The following is a 22,246-nucleotide window of genomic DNA, read 5'->3' as shown; positions in this document are numbered from 1 at the left end:
ACATCTTTCTGTCATGGCATGATTCTTCCAAACAACAAAAGCGACTGTAAATGTTAATCAGCAAAGGCTTTAATACGTGTAATCAATCAATACATAAAAACATAAAAGTACAAGTCCTTCCCAATCCCTGTGAAACTAAATCAAATCAAATGTATTTATATAGCCCTTCGTACATCAGCTGATATCTCAAAGTGCTGTATAGAAACCCAGCCTAAAACCCCAAACAGCAAGCAATATGCACATTATTGGGATCCCTGTTTAATACGAACTAACACAGCTGGGTTTTGAATTCACAGCTAAGAGAGATGGAGCACTATAGTGGGCACTAATATTTGATATGTTAACACACAGTATATTATATATACATCACATGAGACTAAGCAGTTAGCCTATTAAAATGTTTATCTGACTCCATAAAGATAATGAATATGTACACACGACTATGGTTGAGTTACAGTAATAGACAATGAAGAAAATACTGAGAATGGAATTATAAATATACGTGCATTTAATTCATGGATTCAGCTTAAAGCTTAAATTACAAGTAAATTCTGACATAAAAAAAACGGTTATTTTGAACGCAGTATTTGCTGCATACTGCAGTTATACTGCACTGTGACTGCAATCTTTTTTCGTAAGGGCACTGCTGCAACATGACCATAAACGTTGCATCTGAAACAGCGGAGTGGATTCTGCACAAAATTTCTAACAGGATAACTGATATAACCTAACAGTCCAATTGGATAGAAACCTAGTTTTGGACACCCTATTCCTAGTCCACTCCACTTTGGACCAGGGCCCGCATAGGGCTGAGTGGAGGGCGGGATAAATCGCTTCGGTGTAGATTTCCTGTAAATCATTTACACAATAAATAGCCTACAACGGCACTGATCAGTATTCGAATCGTATAATAATAGCCGAATTAAATTTCGAATCTTATTTACAGTAAACGTACAGATGTTTTGTTCAAAGAAAGGTCGTATTTTCTCTCATCGTTCCAATGTAGATTGTCCTACTACTCGATCCGTAGGTTTGTTTCCGGAAAGTCTATTGTTTTTGTGTATGCTTTTTGCGTTGGCTCTAACTAGCTAACAAGCTAACTGCCATCTCTCATTATCTCTGTTATTTATATTTATTACAATAGCCTCATGTACATTAACTGCTGCATCTTATCTCTCGAAATGATAAAAACGTATTACTAGGACAGTCACTGAGTCAGACAACAACTTCCAATAGTAGCTAGATTTGCTAGCCTGTTAACACAGACAGAAGGGTTTAGTTTCCAGTATATTTGCTGCAAACATTAGCTTCCTATCATTTTTTTTGACTCGATCGCAGGACTGATTCGCCTGTACAAAAGTAACTAAACGTTACGAATTCGTAACTGTATCTAGTTACACATAGACAGTTTGCTATGATGTCCGAAGCCACCTTAACCTTCCAGTCTCAGCTCTCCGGAGTCATGGAGACGGTATTCAAGGCTGCTATGTACGAGATCACAAGGCTGGTGGACGATAGCTTCATGAAGGAAGTGTCCCGGAGCCGGGAGCAGGTCGAGTCCCTGAAGAAGCGGCTGCAGTGGTCGGAGAACAGACGCAGGGATAGGGACAGAGAGGGAGGCCGTATCGGGAAGTGTGCGGACTGTGGAAGAGCTAACGACGAAGCCAAGGAGAGAAGCTCTGGAGCCTCACAGACAGGTATAGAGAGAGACATCTAAAGACAGTATCTCTCTCTCTCTCTCTCTGTCTCTCTCTCTCTCTGTCTCTGTCTCTCTCTGTGTAACTACAAGTCAATCACACTTCTGTGAAATCAAACTGTCCACTTAGGAAGCAACACTGATTGACAATACATTTCACATGCTGTTGTGCAAATGGAATAGAAAACAGGTGGAAATTATAGACATTTAGCAAGACACCCCCAATAAAGGAGTGGTTCTGCAGGTGGGGACCACAGACCACTTCTCAGTTCCTATGCTTCCTGGCTGATGTTTTGGTCACTTTTGAATGCTGGCAGGGCTTTCACTCTAGTGGTAGCATGAGACGGACTCTACAACCCACACAAGTGGCTCAGGTAGTGCAGCTCATCCAGGATGGCACATCAATGGGAGGTGTGGCAAGAAGGTTTGCTGTGTCTGTCAGCGTAGTGTCCAGAGCATGGAGGCGCTACCAAGAGACAGGCCAGTACATCAGGAGACTTGGAGGAGGCCGTAGGAGGGCAACAACCCAGCAGCAGGACCGCTACCTCCGCCTTTGTGCAAGGAGGAGCAGGAGGAGCACTGCCAGAGCCCTGCAAAATGACCTCCAGCAGGCCACAAATGTGCATGTGTCTGCTCAAACGGTCAGAAACAGACTCCATGAGGGTGGTATGAGGGCCCGACGTCCACAGGTGGGGGTTGGGCTTACAGCCCAACACCGTGCAGGACGTTTGGCATTTGCCAGAGAACACCAAGATTGGCAAATTCGCCACTGTCGCCCTGTGCTCTTCACAGATGAAAGCAGGTTCACACTGAGCACGTGACAGATGTGACAGTCTGGAGACGCCGTGGAGAACGTTCTGCTGCCTGCAACATCCTCCAGCATGACCGGTTTGGCGGTGAGTCAGTCATGGTATGGGGTGGCATTTCTTTGGGGGGGGGCCGCACAGCCCTCCATGTGCTCGCCAGAGGTAGCCTGACTGCCATTAGGTACCGAGATGAGATCCTCAGACCCCTTGTGAGACCATATGCTGGTGTGGTTGGCCCTGGGTTCCTCCTAATGCAAGACAATGACAAGACCTCATGTGGCTGGAGTGTCAGCAATTCCTGCAAGAGCAAGGCTCCAATTGAGCACATCATGTCTCGCTCCATCCACCAATGCCACGTTGCACCACAGACTGTCCAGGAGTTGGCGGATGCTTTAGTCCAGGTCTGGGAGATCCCTCAGGAGACCATCCGCCACCTCATCAGGAGCATGCCTAGGCGTTGTAGGGAGGTCATACAGGCACGTGGAGGCCACACACACTACTGAGCCTCATTTTGACTTGTTTTAAGGACATTACATCAAAGTTGGATCAGCCTGTAATGTGGTTTTCCACTTTCATTTTGAGTGTGACTCCAAATCCAGACCTCCATGGGTTGATAAATTTGATTTCCATTGATAATTTGTGTGTGATTTTGTTGTCAGCACATTTAACTATGTAAAGAAAAAAGTATTTAATAAGAATATTTCATTCATTCAGATCTAGGATGTGATATTTTAGCGTTCCCTTTATTTTTTTGAGCAGTGTATATATATTTATATATATATATAATATAAATATATAATATCTATATATATATATATATATATATATATATATATATATATATATATGACACACACAGTACCAGTCAAAATTTTGGACCCACCTACTCATTCAAGGGTTTTTTGTTATTTTTACTATTGTCTATAACACATATGGAATCATGTAGTAAGCAAAAAAGTGTTAAATAAATCTAAATATTTTAGATTCTTCAAAGTAGCCAGCCTTTGCCTTGATGACAGCTTTGCACACTCTTGGCATTATCTCAACCAGCTTCACCTGGAATGCTTTTCAACCAGTCTTGAAGGAGTTCCCACATGCTGAGCACTTGTTGGCTGCTTTTCCTTTACTCTGTGGTCCAACTCATCCAAAACCATTTCAATTCGGTTTAGGTCGGGTGATCAGCCTGACTAACCGGTGTCTGTATGTAGCCTCGCTACTGTATATAGCCTCGCTACTGTATATAGCCTGTCTTTTTACTGTTGTTTTATTTCTTTACTTACCTGTTGTTCACCCAACACCATTTTTGCACTATTGGTTAGAGCCTGTAAGTAAGCATTTCACTGTAAGATCTACTACATCTGTTGTATTCGGCGCACGTGACAAATCAACTTTGATTTGATTGTGGAGGCCAGGTCATCTGATGCAGCACTCAATCACTCTCATTCTAGGTCAAATAGCCCTTATGTAACCGGTGTGAAATGGCTAGCTAGTTAGCGGGGTGTGTGTTAATAGTGTTTCAATCAGTGACATCACTCGCTCGGAGACCTTGAAGTAGTTGTTCCCCCTGCTCTGCAAGGGCCGCAGCTTTTGTGGAGCGATGGGTAACGGTGCTTTGTGGGTGACTTATTGATGTGTGCCTGGTTCGAGAGGGTGTCTGGTTCGAGCCCAGGTAGGGGTGAGGAGAGGGACGGAAGCAAAATTGTTACACTTACACAGCCTGGAGGTGTGTTGGGTGTTTGTCCTGTTGGAAAAACAAATGAGTCCCACTAAGCACAAACCAGATGGGATGGCGTATCGCTGCAGAGTACTGTGGTAGCCATGCTGGTTAAGTGTGCCTTGAATTCTAAATAAATCACAAACAGTGTACCAGTAAAGCACCATCACACCACCTCCTCCATGCTTCATGGTGGGAACCACAAATGCAGAGATCCTCCGTTCACCTACTCTGCGTCTCACAAAGACACGGCAGTTGGAACCAAAACTCTCAAACTTGGACTCATCAGACCAAAGGACATATTTCCACCGGTCTAATGTCCATTGCTCGTGTTTCTTGGCCCAAGCAAGTCTTCTTATTGGTGTCCTTTAGTAGTCGTTTCTTTGCAGCAATTTGACCATGAAGGCCTAATTCACGCAGTCTCCTCTGAACAGTTGATGTTGAGATGTGTCTGTTACTTGAACTCTGTGAAGTATTTATTTAAGCAGCAATTTCTGAGGCTGGTAACACTAATGATCTCATCCTCTGCAGAAGAGGTAACTCTGGGTCTTCCTTTCCTGTGGCGGTCCTCATGAGAGCCAGTTTCATCATAGCACTTGATGGTTTTTGCAAAGGCACTTGAAGAAACTTTCAAAGTTCTTGAAATTCTCCGGATTGACTGATCTTCATGTCTTAAAGTAAATAGGGATATCTTCTGTATACCTTGTCACAACGTAACTGATTGCCTCAAACGCATTAAGAAGGAAAGAAATTCCACAAATTAATTTTTAACAAGGCACACATGTTAATTGAAATGCACTCCAGTTGACTACCTCAGAGGCTGAGAGAATGCCAAGAGTGTGCAAATCTGTCAAAGGGTGGCCACTTTTTTGGTTACTACATGATTCCATATGTGTTATTTCATAGTTTTGATGTATTCACTATTATTCTACAATGTAGAAAATAGTACAAATAAAGAAACTCTTGAATGAGTATGTGTCCAAACTTTTGACTGGTACTCTTACCTAATCTATCCATCTATCCATCCATCCATACATACATACATACATACATACAGTCGTGGCCAAAAGTTTTGAGAATGACACAAATATTAATTTTCACAAAGTCTGCTTCCTCAGTTTGTATGATGGCAATTTGCATATACTCCAGAATGTTATGAAGAGTGATCAGATGAATTGTAAAGTCCCTATTTGCCATGAAAATGAACTGAATCCCCCAATAACATTTCCACTGCATTTCTGCCCTGCCACAAAAGGACCAGCTGACATCATGTCAGTGATTCTCTCGTTAACACAGGTGTGAGTGTTGACGAGGACAAGGCTGGGGATCACTCAGTCATGCTGATTGAGTTCGAATAACAGCCTGGAAGCTTCAAAGGGAGGGTGGTGCTTGGAATCATTGTTCATCCTCTGTCAACCATGGTTACCTGCAAGGAATAAAGCTTGTCCGGAGAAGACAAGGTGAGCGCTACCATCAGACCTGTGTCATGCCAACAGTAAAGCATCCTGAGACCATTCATGTGTGGGGTTGCTTCTCAGCCAAGGGAGTGGGCTCACTCACAATTGTGTCTAAGAACACAGCCATGAATAAAGAATGGTACCAACACGTCCTCCGAGAGCAACTTCTCCCAACCATCCAGGAACAGTTTGGTGACGAACAATGCCTTTCCCAGCATGATGGAGCACCTTGCCATAAGGCCACTAAGTGGCAGTGTTTTTACAACTAATGCCGGTTTGCCTGAGGCTGATGCCGTGCAGGTGTTTTTACACATGCATATACAAACACTCTCATTCAAATAAACACATACAAGATCACACACATTCATGTAATAGTGCCAGACATGCACACAAACATATAAAGTAGTTATTGCTGTTATGATTTTAGGTGTCCTTGATGTCATTTTTAAATGTATTATTTTGTTTTATTTGTTTGCTGTTTTCTTCTGTCTTTTCCTTTTTTTCTCTGTAGTTCATTCTCTTGGTTGTTGGTGTTTTGGGGGGTTCTTGGGGGTGGGGAATGGAATGAATTGTATTTTATTATTTTTGGAAGGAGGAAAAAAATGTGATAACTAAACATAAATATTTTGGTTCCATGGCCAGGAAACTCCCCAGACCTTAATCCCATTGAGAACTTGTGGTCAATCCTCAAGAGGCGGGTGGACAAACAAAAACCCACAAATTCTGACAAACGCCAAGCATTGATTATGCAAGAATGGGCTACCATCAGTCAGGATGTGGCCCAGAAGTGAATTGACAGCATGCCAGGGCGGTTTGCAGAGGTCTTGAAAAAGAAGGGTCAACACTGAAAATATTGACTCTTTGCATCAACTTCATGTAATTGTCAATAAAAGCCTTTGACACTTATGAAATGCTTGTAGTTATACTTCACTATTCCATAGTAACATCTGACAAAAATATCTAAAGACACTGAAGCAGCAAACTTTTTGGAAATTAATATTTGTGTCATTCTCAAAACTTTTGGCCACGACTGTACAGTGCATTCGGAAAGTATTCAGACCCCTTGACTTTTTCCACATTTTGCTATGTTACAGCCTCATTCAAACATTTATTAAATAAATGTTTTTCTCAACAATCTACACACAATATCCCATAATGACAAAAACACATTTCTTGAAATGTTTGCAAATGTATTAAACATAGACAGGAATACCTTATTTACATAAGTATTCTGACCTTTGCTCTGAGGTTCGAAATTGAGCTCAGGTGCATCCTGTTTCCATTGATCATCCTTAAGATTTTTCTACAACTTGATTGGAGTCCACCTGTGGTAAATTCAATTGATTGGACATGATTTGGAAAGACACACACCTGTCTATATAAGGTTTCACAGTTGACAGTGCATGTCATAGCAAAAACTAGCCCTGAGGTTGAAAGAATTGTTCATAGAGCTCAGAGACAGGATTGTGTCGAGGCACAGATCTGGGGGAAGGGTACCAAAACATTTCTGCAGCATTGAAGGTCCCCAAGAACACAATGGCCTCCATCTTAAATGGAAGAAGTTTGGAAGCACCAAGACTCTTCCTAGAGCTGGCCGCCTGGCCAAACTGAGCAATCGTGGGTGAAGTGTCTTGGTCTGGGAAGTGACCAAGAACCTGATGGTCACTCTGACAGTTCCTCTGTGGAGATGGTTGTCCTTCTGGAAGGTTCTCCCGTCTCTTCAGCACTCCACCAATCAGGCCTTTATCGTAGAGTGGCCAGACGGAAGCCACTCCTCAGTAAAAGGCACATGACAGCCCACTTGGCGTTTGCCAAAAAGTACCTAAAAAACAAGATTCTTTGGTCTGATGAAACGAAGAGTGAACTCTTTGGCCCGAATGCCAAGTGTCACATTTGGAGGAAACTTGGCACCATCCCTACGGTGAAGCATGGTAGTGGCAGGATCATGCTGTGGAGATGTTTTTCAGCAGCTGTGTCTGGGAGACGAGCCAGGTTCGAGGGGAAAGATGAATGGAGCAAAGTACAGAGAGATCCTTGATGAAAACCTGCTCCAGAGCGCTCAGGACCTCAGACTGGGGGCGAAGGTTCACCTTCCAACAGGACAACAACCCTAAGCACACATCCAAGACAATGCAGTTGCTTCGGGACAAGTCTCTGAGTGGCCCAGCCAGAGCTCGGACTTGAACCCGATCGAACATCTCTGGAGAGACCTGAAAATAGCTGTGCTGCGACTCTCCCCTTCACACCTGACAGAGCTTGAGAGGATCTGCAGAGAAGAATGGGGGAAACTCCCCAAATCCAGGTGTACCAAGCTTGTAGCATCATACCCAAGAATACTCGAGGCTGTATTCGCTGCTTCAACAAAGTACAGAGTAAAGGGTCTGAATACTTATGTAAATGTGATATCAGTTTATTTTTAATACATTTGCAAACTTTTCAGAAAACCTTGTTTTGTTTTGTCATTGTGAGGTATTGTGTGTAGATTGATGAGGGGTAAAAAACAATTCGATCCATTTTGAAATAAGGCTGTGGTATAACAAATTGTGTGAAAAGTCAAGGGGTCTGAATACTTTCCGAATGCACCGTATATATGGAGGAATCACTCTGAAGTTTGGCTGCTGTAATGTGTACCTTCCATACTTTGGTGATCACTGACCAGACAGTTGAGTTGGTGGTAAGATGCTTTATTTCCTCCTCTGCACTGATGCGAGGAGACTCCATTATTCACAATTCAGCTTTCCTTTTAGTTGAGATAAATGTTACTCTTTGTTTACCTGTGGCCAGGTGTGGAGAGGGGGCGTGGCCTGAAGCAGGAGAAGGTACTAGGGGAGGAGTGGAGCAGCTGTGGGGGCGTGGCCGGGGAAACAGCCTCGCATGACCTGGAGGAGGCCGATGCCATCAGCCCTAGGAGAACCTCTGAGGTAAGTAGGGGACTGAATAAACATCAGTGTTATAGAACCTTCAGATAAAAATGTACTGTGCAGAACAGATTAGAACTTGTCTTTCAGGGGGAATAGGGGACCATCATGCCAGGTTTATTCATTCACTGCCAGTTTATCCATCGTTTAGTTAGAATCAACTTCTTAATTTCCTTTTGCAGCCCGCAGACGTCGGAGGTCAAAAGCTGGACAGCCTGCTGAAAGAGGAAGCTCTCCACAACACTGAACTACAGGAGAGATGGGGCGTCTGCCTGGACGGTGAGTTGTTTACAACAAACACAACAGGCCATCTTTATGATGAGAATGAAAAGGAGTAGCTTCTAATATGTTGTTATTGGTATTATAATAAATCAACTTGAAACTAAGTTCAAATTTAGCATTAGTTATTCTACCACAGTTTCTAATATTGACAATGCCTCTAATGCTAATGCTTCTAATACCTCATGTCTCCTGTGTTCTTCAGGGGCCGACGGTTCAGACGTCTCGGGGCCCAGTAAGAGTTTCAGTGAGCAGGAGCTGCAGCAGTGCCAGGATGACTGGGGGTCTGGTCTAGACCAGGATCCTGAACCATCGGGTCCCGAGGGAGACTCAGTGGACCCCACCGACCCTCTCTACCGCCCCCGCTACAGCATGGAGGACCTGGGGGTCAGCTTTGAAAAGTCTGGTTACGGCAGTAGTGGTAGTGGCGACCATCTTCTAGACATGGAAGGGCTGGATAGGCTTCCTGGTTCTCCGTCTCGTCTGGGGGGGCTGAGCTACGGAGCTGCAGGTCACTACCAGGTGAACCTGGGAGGGTCTGAGGGGGGAGACCATCACCATCGCTCCCACACGCCTGGCCCCCATCGGAGCCAGAGGGAGCAGGTGGGGTCGCCAATGCCATCCCCCCACCCGGAGGTGGGAGACCTGAACTGCCTGTTGATCAACGAGGAGGGGTACCATGAACACGGTGTTCCGGACTTGGGTAGTAGATCCGGCCACAGGGGGCTAACCTCCATCCACTCTGGGAGCTCAGCCCACAACAACAACACAGAGAGCCTGTATGGTGCTGCTGACGACTTTGGACACTCTTTAAACCTCAGAGATCGTTCACAAGAGCAGGTAACAGGAGGAGAGGGGAGGCATCATGCCTGCAATCAATGTTCAATGATCTTCCCAGATTCTGGTTCCCTCAAGGCCCACAAGCAGAAACACAAAACTGGGAGATGGTCGAATTCAGGGCCAGGGACTCCATACTCCCGCACTCAGTGCGGTAAGACCTTCACCCAGGCCTGCAACATCAAGGTCCAAGCCGAGGGCCGCCACCTCTGCAGCCAGTGTGGCAAGGGCTTCACCTCCTTCTCTGACCTGAAGAGGCACACATGCAGCCAGACGGCAGACAAGCCCTACTGCTGCTCTCTCTGCGGGAACAAGTTCAGTCGGCTCTGGAACCTCAAGCTGCACCGACGCATTCACACACAGGAGAAACCCCACCGCTGCACCATGTGTGACAAGAGCTTCACACGGGCGGACATTTTGAAAGTCCACAAGCGCACCCACACCGGGGAGAGACCGTACTGCTGCGCTGTATGTGGACTCCGCTTCAAACAACTGAACCATCTGAAGTCACACCAGCACAAACACAGGCCGGATCTCCTGAGCAGAGTGGTGGTCTAGAAAACTGTTTAATTTGACATTGAGAACAATTTTTGGGGTGATCAATTGCTTTTTAATAAGGACATTGAAAATATGAACTGTTGGAAATCCGTGTTAAATAAGAATGTATGCCTTAAATTATAGACTATGAATTGTCTGTCATAATGACCATGTCAACCTAACAAACATTTGAATATAGGGCATTCATGTGCTTATGGGATGGTGTAAGTCTGCCATGATTGTGTTCAAGTGCTTTTGATGTCAGACCAATAAAAAGCTTTGCTTACCATTGACAATATGGTCAAACTTATCGTAATTTTTTTATGTTTTGGGTGAAAGGTCAGTAGTAAAATGTCAACTCCTGGAACAATATTATGTCAGTTTCCCACTTGCAATTATGACCTGGAGGGTTAAGTCCAGCCCAGATTTTTATATAAAAACACTAAAGTAGTAGTTTTATTGGGCCCTAATCTATGGATTTCACGACTGGGAAGACATATGCATGTCTTGTGTTCGTCACAGAAAAAAAAAAATGGGACTCAGGATCTCGTCATGGTCTTTCTGTGCATTGAAATAACCATTGATAGAATGCAATTAGCTTATGCCTGCCCATAACATAACCCCACCATGGGATACTGTTTGACAAAACTGCACATTTTAAGTGGACATATTATCCCCAGCACAAGGTGCATTTATGTAATAATTATGCCACACCTGTCAGGTGGATGGATTATCTTGGCAAAGGAGAAATGCTCACTAACATGGATGGAAACAAATGTGTGTTTAATATTTGAGAGAAATACGCTTTTTGTGAGTTCTTTTATTTCAGCTCATGAAACGTTTATTTTTGTTCATTGTAGTTCAAAACCACAGAACATAAACACCATGACGTGAACACAGTACACCTACATTTAAACTTGTTAAGGCTTCAAACTTTTCTAATGAATAACGAATTATAGCAAAATAACCAGAATTCATGTTTTAAATACAAATAACCAACTCAGTCAACTAAAATAAAACAAATTTGTAAAAACATTTTTTTACACTTAACTACATCGTTCTCTCGTAGCATGATTCTTCTAAACAACAAAAGCGGCACCAAATGTTTATAAAACAAAAGCTTTGATACTTTTAATGAATCAATACATAATAAGTCCTTCCCAGTCACTGTCAGAATAGATTGGGATCCCTGCCTCATTAACACTAACACGGCTGGGTTTTGAATTCACAGCAAACGGAGATAACTATTCCCCCTCAATAGCTCCTATGACACCCTATCTAAGTGCACTACCTTACAAGGGCCTGCCACTGTTTCTGGTCCAAAGAGGTGCACTATATAGGGAATAGGGTGTCATTGAATATTTTTCCCCCGCCGTCTATCGGTCTTTGTGTACCGTCTTCAGGTGTTTCTTCAGATGGCCAGTCTGTTTGAAGCGCTTGCCACACTCGGAGCAGGTGTAGGGTTTCTCTCCGGTGTGGACCAGTTTGTGGTTCTTCAGATTATTGTAATCCAGAAATCCCTTCCCACAGTACGAGCACCAGTGTCTCTTCTCCCCGTTATGCCACATCAGGTGAACATTCAGCTCCACACGCCTCTTGAACCGCTTCACACAGAGGGAGCAGGCAAATGGTTTCTCTCCAGTGTGAACGCGGATATGAGCCTCCAGGTCACGCTGTGTAATTAAGCGTTTGTCACAGATTGGGCAGACGAACGGACGCACGCCGCTGTGGACCACCTGCTCATGCTTAGTCAGGCCGAAGCGGTAGACAAAGGTCTTGCTGCACTGCGGACACTGGTGGCCCCGCTGATCACCATGGACGCGGGCGTGGCGGTTGAGGCCCTTGAGGTCGGGGAAGTCCTTACCGCAGGCAGAGCAGGCGAACGGGCGCTTCCCTGAGTGGAGGGAGGCGTGGCTCTCTAAAGCAGCGGCGCTGCTCAGGACACGACCGCAGTCTGCACACTGGTTCTTGGCGAGACGTTTCCGTGGAGCCTGGGGAGACTGTTGGAGCTGTAACGGTCCCGGTGGTGACCACATCGGTTGTGATTGGCGGTATCGGCGCGCCTGCTGGAAAGTCCGTGGGGACTTTTTGAAGTTAGAGCGAGGGCTGACGGTGACAATGAAGGGGATAGGTTGAGGGGTGGAGGGAGACCGTTTCAAATTTAAAGTCGCCACGGCCGCAGAACGAGGTCTTCCGCGACGAGGGGTGGTGGAAGTGACCTTGAAGGAGTGAGGCTGTGGGTTAGGAGGGGTGGCAGGAGGAGGGTTTGTGTTGTCCCCTGTAACCTGGCGAGGGCTGGTGCGGCGTGGGCTGGAGGCAGCTTGTGGGCTGGGTCTGTATGACCGGCGGCGCTGTGGGTTGGAAGGCAGAAACTGTGTCTGTGTGACCAAGCCTCTTAGCTCTGACCTCAGACCTCTCTGTGAGGCCTTGGTGACCTTTGACCTACTCCTCTTAGCCTGGGCTAGCGCCAATAGTCTCTGAGCCTGCACCCAGGTCATGCTTCTCTTCTTGGATTTGGACACACCTCCAACAATAGGTGACTGTCTGGTCGGAGAGGTCACATCAGTGTTAGCTCCTCCCTCTTCCTCACTGATGATGTGGTTACTACTTCCTTGTCCACTAGACTTGTCGTCAGCCGTCTCACCATTAGCTGTGTCCTCTACTACATCCTGGTCAACGTGTGATTCCCTGGACTTTTCTTCTCCGTCCTCCATCACCTTTGAGTAGTCGTGGTCTAGAGGGGTGGTTCTCTCTCCTCTGGGTTTCTTAGCAACCACTGGAGAAGGCATGCTGTCCTGGGGGCGGGGCCTTAAGCGGAGGCGGAGACCGGAGAGGAGCGCTTCACGTTGACTTGACTTTTGCTTGCCGCCTACCTGGACAACAATCTCCTCCTTATTCTCGCTGGCGGGGGTCGTCTCCGTAGCAACAGACCTGGTCATCACAGCTTCCGTAGATGTGGCAGGGAGGGGGGAAAGCCTCTCCCCCTCATCTTCCTGCCCCTCTTTTTCCTCCTCCTTGTCTTTCTCCACCCTCGGTGGAGCACATACTCGGGGTACTACTGACAACTGAGCTAAAAACTGTGTCTTAGACATCTGACAGCAGCCAGAGGGTGTAGTTCCAGCAGGGGCTGACAGCTGTAGAGGGGTTTCATAAGATGTCTCTGGGACAGAAGGTGACTTTGGTCCGGGCACGGTGGAGGAGTGTTGCACATGCTCAGTGACCAACAACACCTGCTTCTCAGGAGGGCCGGCAGGTTCTGTCAACTCAGTAGGAGATGGAGCGGACTGGACAGGCGTTGGCGGACTTGCCGTGGCAAGACCCGACTTCTCCAAAACTGTAGGCGGTTGTGTCTGTGTTGGTGGTGTGGCCGTTGGTCCATCAGGTACAGCTGTAGGCCTAGCTGGTTGTGTTGAGGGCACTGCTATTGGATGAGCTACAGGTAGAACGTCTGTGTGGGACTGTGCTGGTGATGGTCGAGGAGATGGGGATGGACGAGGGGGTACGGGGCTGGGCTGTGTATTCTGAAGAGGGGTTCTGGGTAACCCGGAGATGACAGGTGGCGGGCGCTCTGACGATGCTGCTGTCGACTTCACCGCTACAGTCGACTGGACCGCTGTGGTCGTTTGGACAGTTTCTTTTGACAGAGTAGTTACCGTGGACTGGGCCATTACAGTAGACAGGACAGTTGTTGTAGACTGGATAGTGGCTGCTGATTGAGGAGATGCTGTCTGGTGTAATGTTGGAGACTCTGCTGTTGGTATTACAAGTGACTGCTGTTCTGCTCCAGGGGCCTGGCCTGCACTGGTAACTTCTCTGGTCCTGGGCTGGGATGGGCTGAGAGCCTGGGGGGTCTCCTGGGTGTCTGGATCTCTCTGGAGGGGGGCCTCTGCTGAGGTAGGCTGGGTGGTAGGAGGCCTTTCCTGGGTGTAACGGTTGACCAGGGCCCTGACGGCTCCAGGTGGGACCAGGGCTACAGAGGGAGAGAGATTGACAGGATAGAGAAAGGTAGAAGGGAAAGTTGAAAGGGAGAAACAGAAAGAAAAAAAGACAGAATAACAGTGGAGAGATTATTATAGATATTATTAGAGCCTGGTTCTCATCCCAATACTGTTTAATACATTGTAATAAGATGTGTGATTCAGAAGCAGGTCTCCCTAGTTCCTACCTCTGCCTGGTAACTCTCTGAGAGGTTGTCTGCGGACCAGAGTCGGGAGATCTCCCCCCTCCTTCTTCAGCAGTATGTACCCGGGGGAGTAGTCATCAGAATAGTCTGCCTCCTGGGGTGGGGGGACAATGCCAACAACAACAGGTTATATTAGTGTCAACATAAACTCTGACAAAGGCTGTTAGGCTCATGTACGTAAGTTTAAATAAAAATAAGAAGATTCCAGTAAGTGCAGTGTACAGGTGTTTCCTTTTCTCTGGGGTCAACAACAATAGGTTGAGCAGAGGGGTGGATGAAAACCGATCGGTCCGTGCTATCCGGGATCTTTAGGACTTCCCTACCCCATTGAAGTTAAAATGTAAAATGGTTAGGTAGGGGTTTAGGACAGGGACGTCGCAACGATCCTTGATAGCACTGACCCAAACAGATCGGGGACTCGGGCTAGGTGGGGACTGTCTTACCCAGTCCACCTCCTGTTTGATCAGCACTAAGGCAGTCTGTGGGTTGCCCTCCTCGTCGTAGGCCCCCCGGTGCACCTCCGTCCCCTGGTTCTCCTCCCGCCGGTGCTGCACCCCAGCCCGAGGCAAAGCATGCGCTGTCAGGACTGGAAATACCAGATCAGGGGAGAGAGAGTGGTTAGGACATACGCCTGACATAACATCATGTGTTGCAACACACCGTACCGATAGACCACACCTCTCAAACCCCAATTTTCTTCTGTGATATATTGTAGTCTGTAGACCTTTGAAAAAAATCCTACAACTGTTAGCTAAAGATCTAAGCCCATAATCATAAGCCTAATGTGTCTACTGCTACTACAATCAATACTACCGCTGCTACGGCTGCCGCTGCTACGGCTGCCGCTGCTACGGCTGCCCCTGCTACGGCTGCCCCTGCTACGGCTGCCCCTGCTACGGCTGCCGCTGCTACGGCTGCCGCTGCTACGGCTACCGCTGCTACGGCTGCTACTGCTACGGCTGCTACGGCTGCCACTGCTGCTACGGCTGCCACTGCTACGGCTGCTACGGCTGCTGCTGCTACGGCTGCCACTGCTACGGCTATCGCTGCTACGGCTGCTGCTGCTACGGCTGCCGCTGCTACGGCTGCCACTGCTACGGCTATCGCTGCTACGGCTACCGCTGCTACGGCTGCCACTGCTACGGCTGCCACTGCTACGGCTACCGCTGCTACGGCTACCGCTGCTACGGCTGCTGCTGCTACGGCTGCTGCTGCTACGGCTACCGCTGCTACGGCTGCTGCTGCGGCTACCGCTGCTACGGCTGCTGCTGCTACGGCTGCCACTGCTACGGCTGCCGCTGCTACGGCTGCCGCTGCTACGGCTGCTACGGCTATCGCTGCTACGGCTACCGCTGCTACGGCTGCCGCTGCTACGGCTGCCGCTGCTACGTGAAAGTGGCATGCACATCTGTCCAGTAGTTTATGAATATATATTGATGAGAATGAGAAACTTAAAGGATGCTTTGACTTGAGACAAATTCATATTCATCTGTGGGTGTTCAAGGAGCCATTGAAACTAGAAGTCCAAAAAAAGTGACAACGAAATGAAGGTAAAATATATATATTTATTTTTTGTTTGCCCCTACCCTCTGAACAATCCAAAGTTGGTTTGAGGTGACTAGGTCACATGGTCAAGGACTAATTTAATTTAAAGTGATTTTGTATATGAATATCTTTACACACACTGAACAAAAATATAAAACGCCACATGCAACAATTTCAACGATTTAGGTGAGTTACAGTTTATAAGGAAATCAGTCAGTTGAAATAAATTAATCTATGGATTTCACATGACTTGACAGGGTTGCAGCCATGGTGGGCCTGGTAGGGTGGTGGGCCTGGTAGGGTGTAGGCCCACCCACTTGGGAGCCAGGCCCAGCAAATCAGAATGAGTTTTCCCCCACAAAAGGGCTTTATTACAGACATGAAACAGAGGAGTATTTCTCAGCTGTCCGGGTAGCTGGTCTCAGACAATCCCACAGGTGAAGAAGCTGGATGTGGAGGTCCTGGGCTGGCATGGTTACACGTGGTCTTCAGTTAGACATACTGCCACATTTTCTAAAACAATGTTGGAGGTGGCTTATGGTAGAGAAATTAACATTCAATTCTCTGGCAACAGCTCTGGTGGACATTCCTGCAGTCAGCATGCCAATTGCACACTCCTTCAAAACCTGAGACACCTGTGGCATTGTGACAAAACTGCACATTTTAGAGTGGCCTTTGTCCCCAGCACAAGGTGCACCTGTGTAATTATCATGCTGTATAATCATTTTCTTGATATGCCACACCTCTCAGGTGGATGGATTGTCTTGGCAAATGAGAAATGCTCACTAACAGGGATGTAAAACCCAGTTTATGCACAACATTTGAGAATAATACTATTTTTGTGTGTATTGGAACATTTCTGGGATCTTTTATTTCAGCTCAGGTGAATCACATTTCAGAAGTTATAAGCAGATAAATAAATACACAAGATTAATTTTGATTTACCAAAAAGTTGTTCCAATGTCTACCTGGGTTACTGACAGGGGAAGTAGCAACTCGTAAGCAAGGCCCAGGATGTGATATGCGTCGGTCAATAGGTTGTACCGACTAAGAATACGGTAGCAACACACTGGACAGTCCTTGCCAGATGAACAGCTCTTGTTCACCATCTCCACCTTGTCTTCATTTCCTTCAGGCCCATGATAGTCCTGGTTGTGTATTCTTCAAATCCCCATTGTTTTAACCTAGTCCACTGTTCTGCCAGACTCATGAGCTCACTCTGTAAATTGACCACTGTTGCTCTGCTGTCAGATTTGATCAAAAATGTGCTTAGTTCTTGAAGGGCTGTCTGTGGAAGGCCACTGGATGTTAGCTGACTAAAGTTTAGGGTCCAGAAGAGCCATGTCGGGATACAAAGTGCCATTACTCAGAAATAGCTGATGGATGCCATCTATAACTGTATCCAGTATTTGATTATGTACACCAATCCTGTATGCGCTCTTTGCCCCAGTAAATGTCTCATTGTGCCATCTCTCCGAGCATGGTTTTCTTCTTTCGAGCCCTTTTCATTGGCAGAGTGGTCTCTAACTCCAGCTCTGTTTTCCCAACCCATTCCTGCAACTTCCTGTTGGCCCACTGAACAACTGTGTCTGCAGCTGCCTTGACTTTTTCTAAATGTCTAGCCATTCCTTTCAGCTACTCCTCTGTAGACACAACCATACGGTGCGCAGACAGAATGTCCATTCCACTTGTTTGAAGATATTCTGACACTGGTGAGGTGACCTGAAATATTCTGAGGAATATCTGAGCTGTAAGTATTGTTTCATACTTCAGCAACCCCTCAAAGTATCCCCGTGCCTTGACCCTGGAAGTAGTGTTGATGTTTTTCTGATCTTGCATGGTGAGAAGGACATCAGCATACAGACCCTCATCTGGATTTCCAAAAGCTCCAGAGACCTTCTTTCAGGCACTGAAAGCGTGTCTCTCCAATTGGAGCAAGACGTCTGTCTTGGGTCCTTGCTCTGCTTCTCCCAAATGTTCATCCTCTGGTAGGATTCACGGAAGAACACAGCTATATTGTTATTGAGAGAAACCTGACCCACTTGCCAAGACACTTTCTGTTGTGTCTGTCAAAACCAGGTTCAAAATGTGTGCACAGCACCACACATGCACTTGATTGTTGGACTTTGCAGAGAGCCGGGCAGAGAAGCCTTTATACTGACCTTACTGGAGGCTCCATCAGTGGAATTGCCAAGGCACTTGCTGATGTCAAGCGTCATGTTTTCCAGTACTTCACTCAGTACCTGGACAACTGGACAGTATTGTCCAATGGATGCCTCACATTTCACCACAGCCACAAGCCTCTCATGGATGATGTGTGTTACATATCTGACTATGACAGAGCATTGATCTTGTGTTGTAATGTCCTGCGTAGTGTCAACCTGGGCTGAAAACACACCAGCTTCCTGGGTTTCACTTGCTACGGTGGCCTGCGTTGTGTGTTGGATGGTGGTAATGACGTTATCGACGGTAGTCTTTGACAGAGTGATTAGAGAGCCCCTGTCCCCTCTGTCCCCAGACTCATGCTTTTCTTATCCCTGTTGTCTTCGGTCTTACGCTTCAGCTGCAAAACCCTGACTAACAGTTGAACTGGTATCACTGGGCTGCTCTCTCTCTCTCCTCTGTGCTGCCAGTGCCTTCAGGCTAACTAGGCTGAGATGATTGACTGGTAACGGCGCCAAATGAATAATGTGTTATTTTTAAATATTTGGCTTCATCAGCCTAAAGGGACTTCAACCACTTCTCTCTCCGCTTTTCAGCACCTTTACGTTTTTTCTCTGTTTGTCCATCTTGCTCCACTGCACTATGTATTCAAATGTCACCACTTAACAGAGATGGGAAAGGGGCGGGGCCCAGGTAAAGTTAGAATGGACTGGACCAAAAGTAATTGGCTGGGAGAGAGAAGCTGACAGATGTAATACCCAACCACAGTGCCAGTGGGCTGGCAGCTCACTCCCCTGGGCCAATCAGACACACAGCACTTTGTTACTTTTAATTAAGTAGGGGCTGGGGCTATTTATATTCTACGTTGCATCGACCCCAACTGTCAAGCGGACCCACTGGGAAAACTCCTGGTGCTCCAGATGGCCAGTCCATCATTGACACCTCCACTGTGGGACTCTCTAGGATCTCACTAGCTGGTGCAAGGCTCGGCACTCCTCCTTGCTTGTTCTGCCCACTCTGAATAATTTGCTCCCATTTGGAAATGACAGGCTCTGGTCTATTTTTTATTATAATGTTAGCCAAGACCAACAAGACCAAAACGGACTATACAGCTGCAAGCAGTGAGTAGAGTTCCAAACGGACAGAACTAAACAAGTTAAACGTCTGACCTGTGATACAATGTTTTCCACACACACAGCTATGTGTAGCCTACTTGGACACCGCGTCCCCCCACAACGACCAGCCTGAAGCCACAGGGCTCTCTCACAAACTCCATGTCCCTATGTGAGAGCATTGGGAAAATTAAAGGGAAGCAAAAGGGAGTCTGTTGCGCAACTGAAATGTGTCTTCCGCATTTAACCCAACCCCTCTGAATCAGCGATGCAGCCTTAAATCGACATCAACCGCGCCTTGGTAAAGGGGTAGACATTTCGGTTCCTGGTCCAACGCTCTTAGTCGCCCCATGTGAACTGTACAGCGACATTTCGGTTCCTGGCCCAACGCTCAACGCTAGGCTACATGCCGCTCCTTGTGAACTGTAGGTCGGGATTTTTGACCTGGCTACATGTACATCGAACAACGCAGCAGTGATCAGTAGGGACGAATGTCGGGTTCCACCCATTTGTGGTCGAGGGGAATTCCTTATTATTACGTGATTATCGACTTGGTGTCGCCTCCCCCTGTACCGCCGGTTGCTTCTCGCCACTGTCCAGGCCAAGCAGCCCACATCATCTGAAGTGTCTGGCTAGTTTCGCCTCCAACTTCTCCATACACTGACTTGGCTTCATTTCCGCTTGTAACATACACCTGACATGTTGAGTTCTCCAGGGAAGCTATCAGCCTGATGTAGAGTTTACTGGTTACGTTCCAAAAAAGGTGTATACAAATTAAGCGTATACATTAAGCAGTTTGAGGAAATATTCTCAGCGTTGAGCCTTCATGCTCAGTTAAATATCTAGGCTATTAGGATGTTTGTTAATTTGAAGTTAGCTTTGCTTAACTAGTCCAGGAGCGTACTCATTCCGCCGATTCTGTTGCAAAATGTTTCGGAAACAAACGGGGCGGGAACTACCTGAATTTGTCAAATAGAAACTCGTTTGTTGTAAAACCATGATAGATTGTGTGGCGGAATGAATACACCCGTTTTCTACTCACCGCATTGAACGCCAATGTCACGTTTGCCGATACGTGATGTTCTTTGACTCGGTCCAGGCTCTGCGGTTTGGCGTTCACTTTCACCCGTCGATTTCTTCACATTTTCGAGGGATCGAAGCCTCGTTTTGAGGTCCTCGTTCTCTTCTTTTATTCTAGATATTTCGGCTCGCAGTTCCTCAATAGTTTTTTCAAAAAGTTTCGTTGTCTCGGTGACTGCAGTATTCAATACACTCTCCATAACAAAGGCGAACTGGGTTTGAAAACATTCTTTCGACATGTTGGCGGCAACCAGCTTCACCCCACACTTTCGATTATTATTTCCAATGTAATGTACAGGATTGATCAGAATTGGCGGCCTATGTCCGTGACATCATGGTTTCTCTTTCCACTGTGGACCACTGAGGTATGATATTAAATGGAGACTGAGTGCAAGATGGCCGACCGCTGTTTTAGGTAATCTACCCACGTTCGCGTACGCCGACTCATGGAAGGTCCATATCCGGGTTGTCCGTTTGCATCCGGTTTATACAGACCAACATCACATGCGCACTAGCACTCAGGTGGAGCAGCTCAGATAGCCGTGTTCGAGAGCCACAAAGTAACTGCAAGCTGACTGATCCACAAATCACCTTGCATCGTAAATAACGACTAATTATGATTTGTAGATTAGTCAGAAATGTATCCATGATACTCGCAGTTTTGATCCTCTCGAACACGGCCAATATGTTCGTCTGTGAATGATGGGGAACAAATCTGCCTCGACGACAAACATTTTAATAATTCAATGGATGTTATGTACAAGAAGGCAATGGAACTCTGCGCACAATGCATAGTGTGACGTTCTGAGTGGTGGGCGGGATAAACCGCTTCAGTGTAGATTTTTCTGTCAATTTACTGAAGGATCGATCAAGCTTTTCATTGGTGATCATGTAGAAGTTAATGGCGTCGATATATTAGATAAATGTAACAACAATTTAGTCAGAGAAATTATAAACAGGATGTTTACCCCTGCAACAATTTTTAAACGTAATCTTCATTTGGCAGCGTGCGTGGACTATTGTCTCGTTAAAATAGAACTGGGGACTTCAGTGCTTGAGAGACCAGAGTAGTGGGGGCGTTTTTTTGGGAGCGCGCTTGTTTGAAATTGAAAAGTGTCGCGGTAGCTTTTGATAAAGAATAACGTCACGACGAAGCAGCTGCATTTTCAGTGGGATGTACTGTTGAGCGCTACATCCCGAGGGGTTTGTGCTGATTGTACGGATATTGTGACAGCCGGTTAAATGGCGTCCCTTGAGAAATCAAGAACAATATATATGTATGTATACATGTATATGTGTCAGGAAAAGTGTAGTATTGTCATACGGAGTCTTATACTTGGAATACGTAGAGGAGGTCTGAGAGAGAGGGAGGAAGATGGTGAGCTTGGGTCGGTTAAAAATGGGGTGAATGTTTGTTAATAAAGAAGAATGGTAGAAAGTGTAAGCAGAGTGAACTGAAGACAGGAGGAGAAATGGAAGTGAATGAGGGCGAAGTATCGGAGGTGTGGTAAAGTTCTCGGACCCCGAGGCTTTCACAGAGGGTCAGGATAGAGATGAGTCTGTGACAGTAATAGTGACGTTTTGGGGGAAAGTGGACCCTTGCCCCTTTGTCTGATCCATTTCTGGTTTCAGGGTTGGTGAAAACAGAGTTGGGTACTGTGGAATCGGTGAAGGTAACCAGAAATGGTCTTGTGATAATTGTTTGTGTTTATGTTGGTCAGAGGGAGAAGGCGGTCGGCGTTAAACGAATGGTGGCAAGACATTTGAATTGTTTCGCTCTCAAGAGAAAACGGGGCTATTGAAAGGAGAGATTACTGGGGTAGCAGTAAATATAAAAGTTGACCAACTGAAGGGGAAGATGCTCGTTGTTTGGTGCGACACAGACAGGGTGGTGAAATAGAAGCATCATTGTCTGTTCT

The 22,246-nt window shown here is 46.4% G+C and overlaps 2 protein-coding genes across 2 annotated transcripts; one reads left to right on the top strand and one right to left on the bottom strand.

The window, feature by feature from the left end:
* Window positions 1–779: 779 nt before the first annotated feature.
* LOC110497230 (uncharacterized) lies at window positions 780–10,540 on the top strand. The gene is made up of 4 exons (XM_021573231.3): window positions 780–1,697; window positions 8,458–8,594; window positions 8,774–8,870; window positions 9,076–10,540. Exons 1-4 carry the CDS (start codon window positions 1,415–1,417, stop codon window positions 10,263–10,265), a joined length of 1,707 nt encoding a protein of 568 aa, XP_021428906.3. The 5' UTR covers window positions 780–1,414; the 3' UTR covers window positions 10,266–10,540.
* Window positions 10,541–11,049: 509 nt separating this feature from the next.
* LOC110497224 (uncharacterized) lies at window positions 11,050–21,094 on the bottom strand. The gene is made up of 4 exons (XM_036934067.2): window positions 20,290–21,094; window positions 14,871–15,013; window positions 14,410–14,521; window positions 11,050–14,214 (listed from the first exon to the last, which is right to left on the bottom strand). Exons 1-4 carry the CDS (start codon window positions 20,564–20,566, stop codon window positions 11,621–11,623), a joined length of 3,126 nt encoding a protein of 1,041 aa, XP_036789962.2. The 5' UTR covers window positions 20,567–21,094; the 3' UTR covers window positions 11,050–11,620.
* Between the last annotated feature and the right edge of the window lie 1,152 nt (window positions 21,095–22,246).

The sequence above is a fragment of the Oncorhynchus mykiss genome, chromosome 10, assembly GCF_057628025.1.
Source record: "Oncorhynchus mykiss isolate SJ-2025 chromosome 10, ASM5762802v1, whole genome shotgun sequence".
Classification (NCBI taxonomy): domain Eukaryota; kingdom Metazoa; phylum Chordata; class Actinopteri; order Salmoniformes; family Salmonidae; genus Oncorhynchus; species Oncorhynchus mykiss.
The sequence above is the reverse complement of the archived record's forward strand: the minus strand, read 5'-3'. Positions and strand labels throughout refer to the sequence as shown.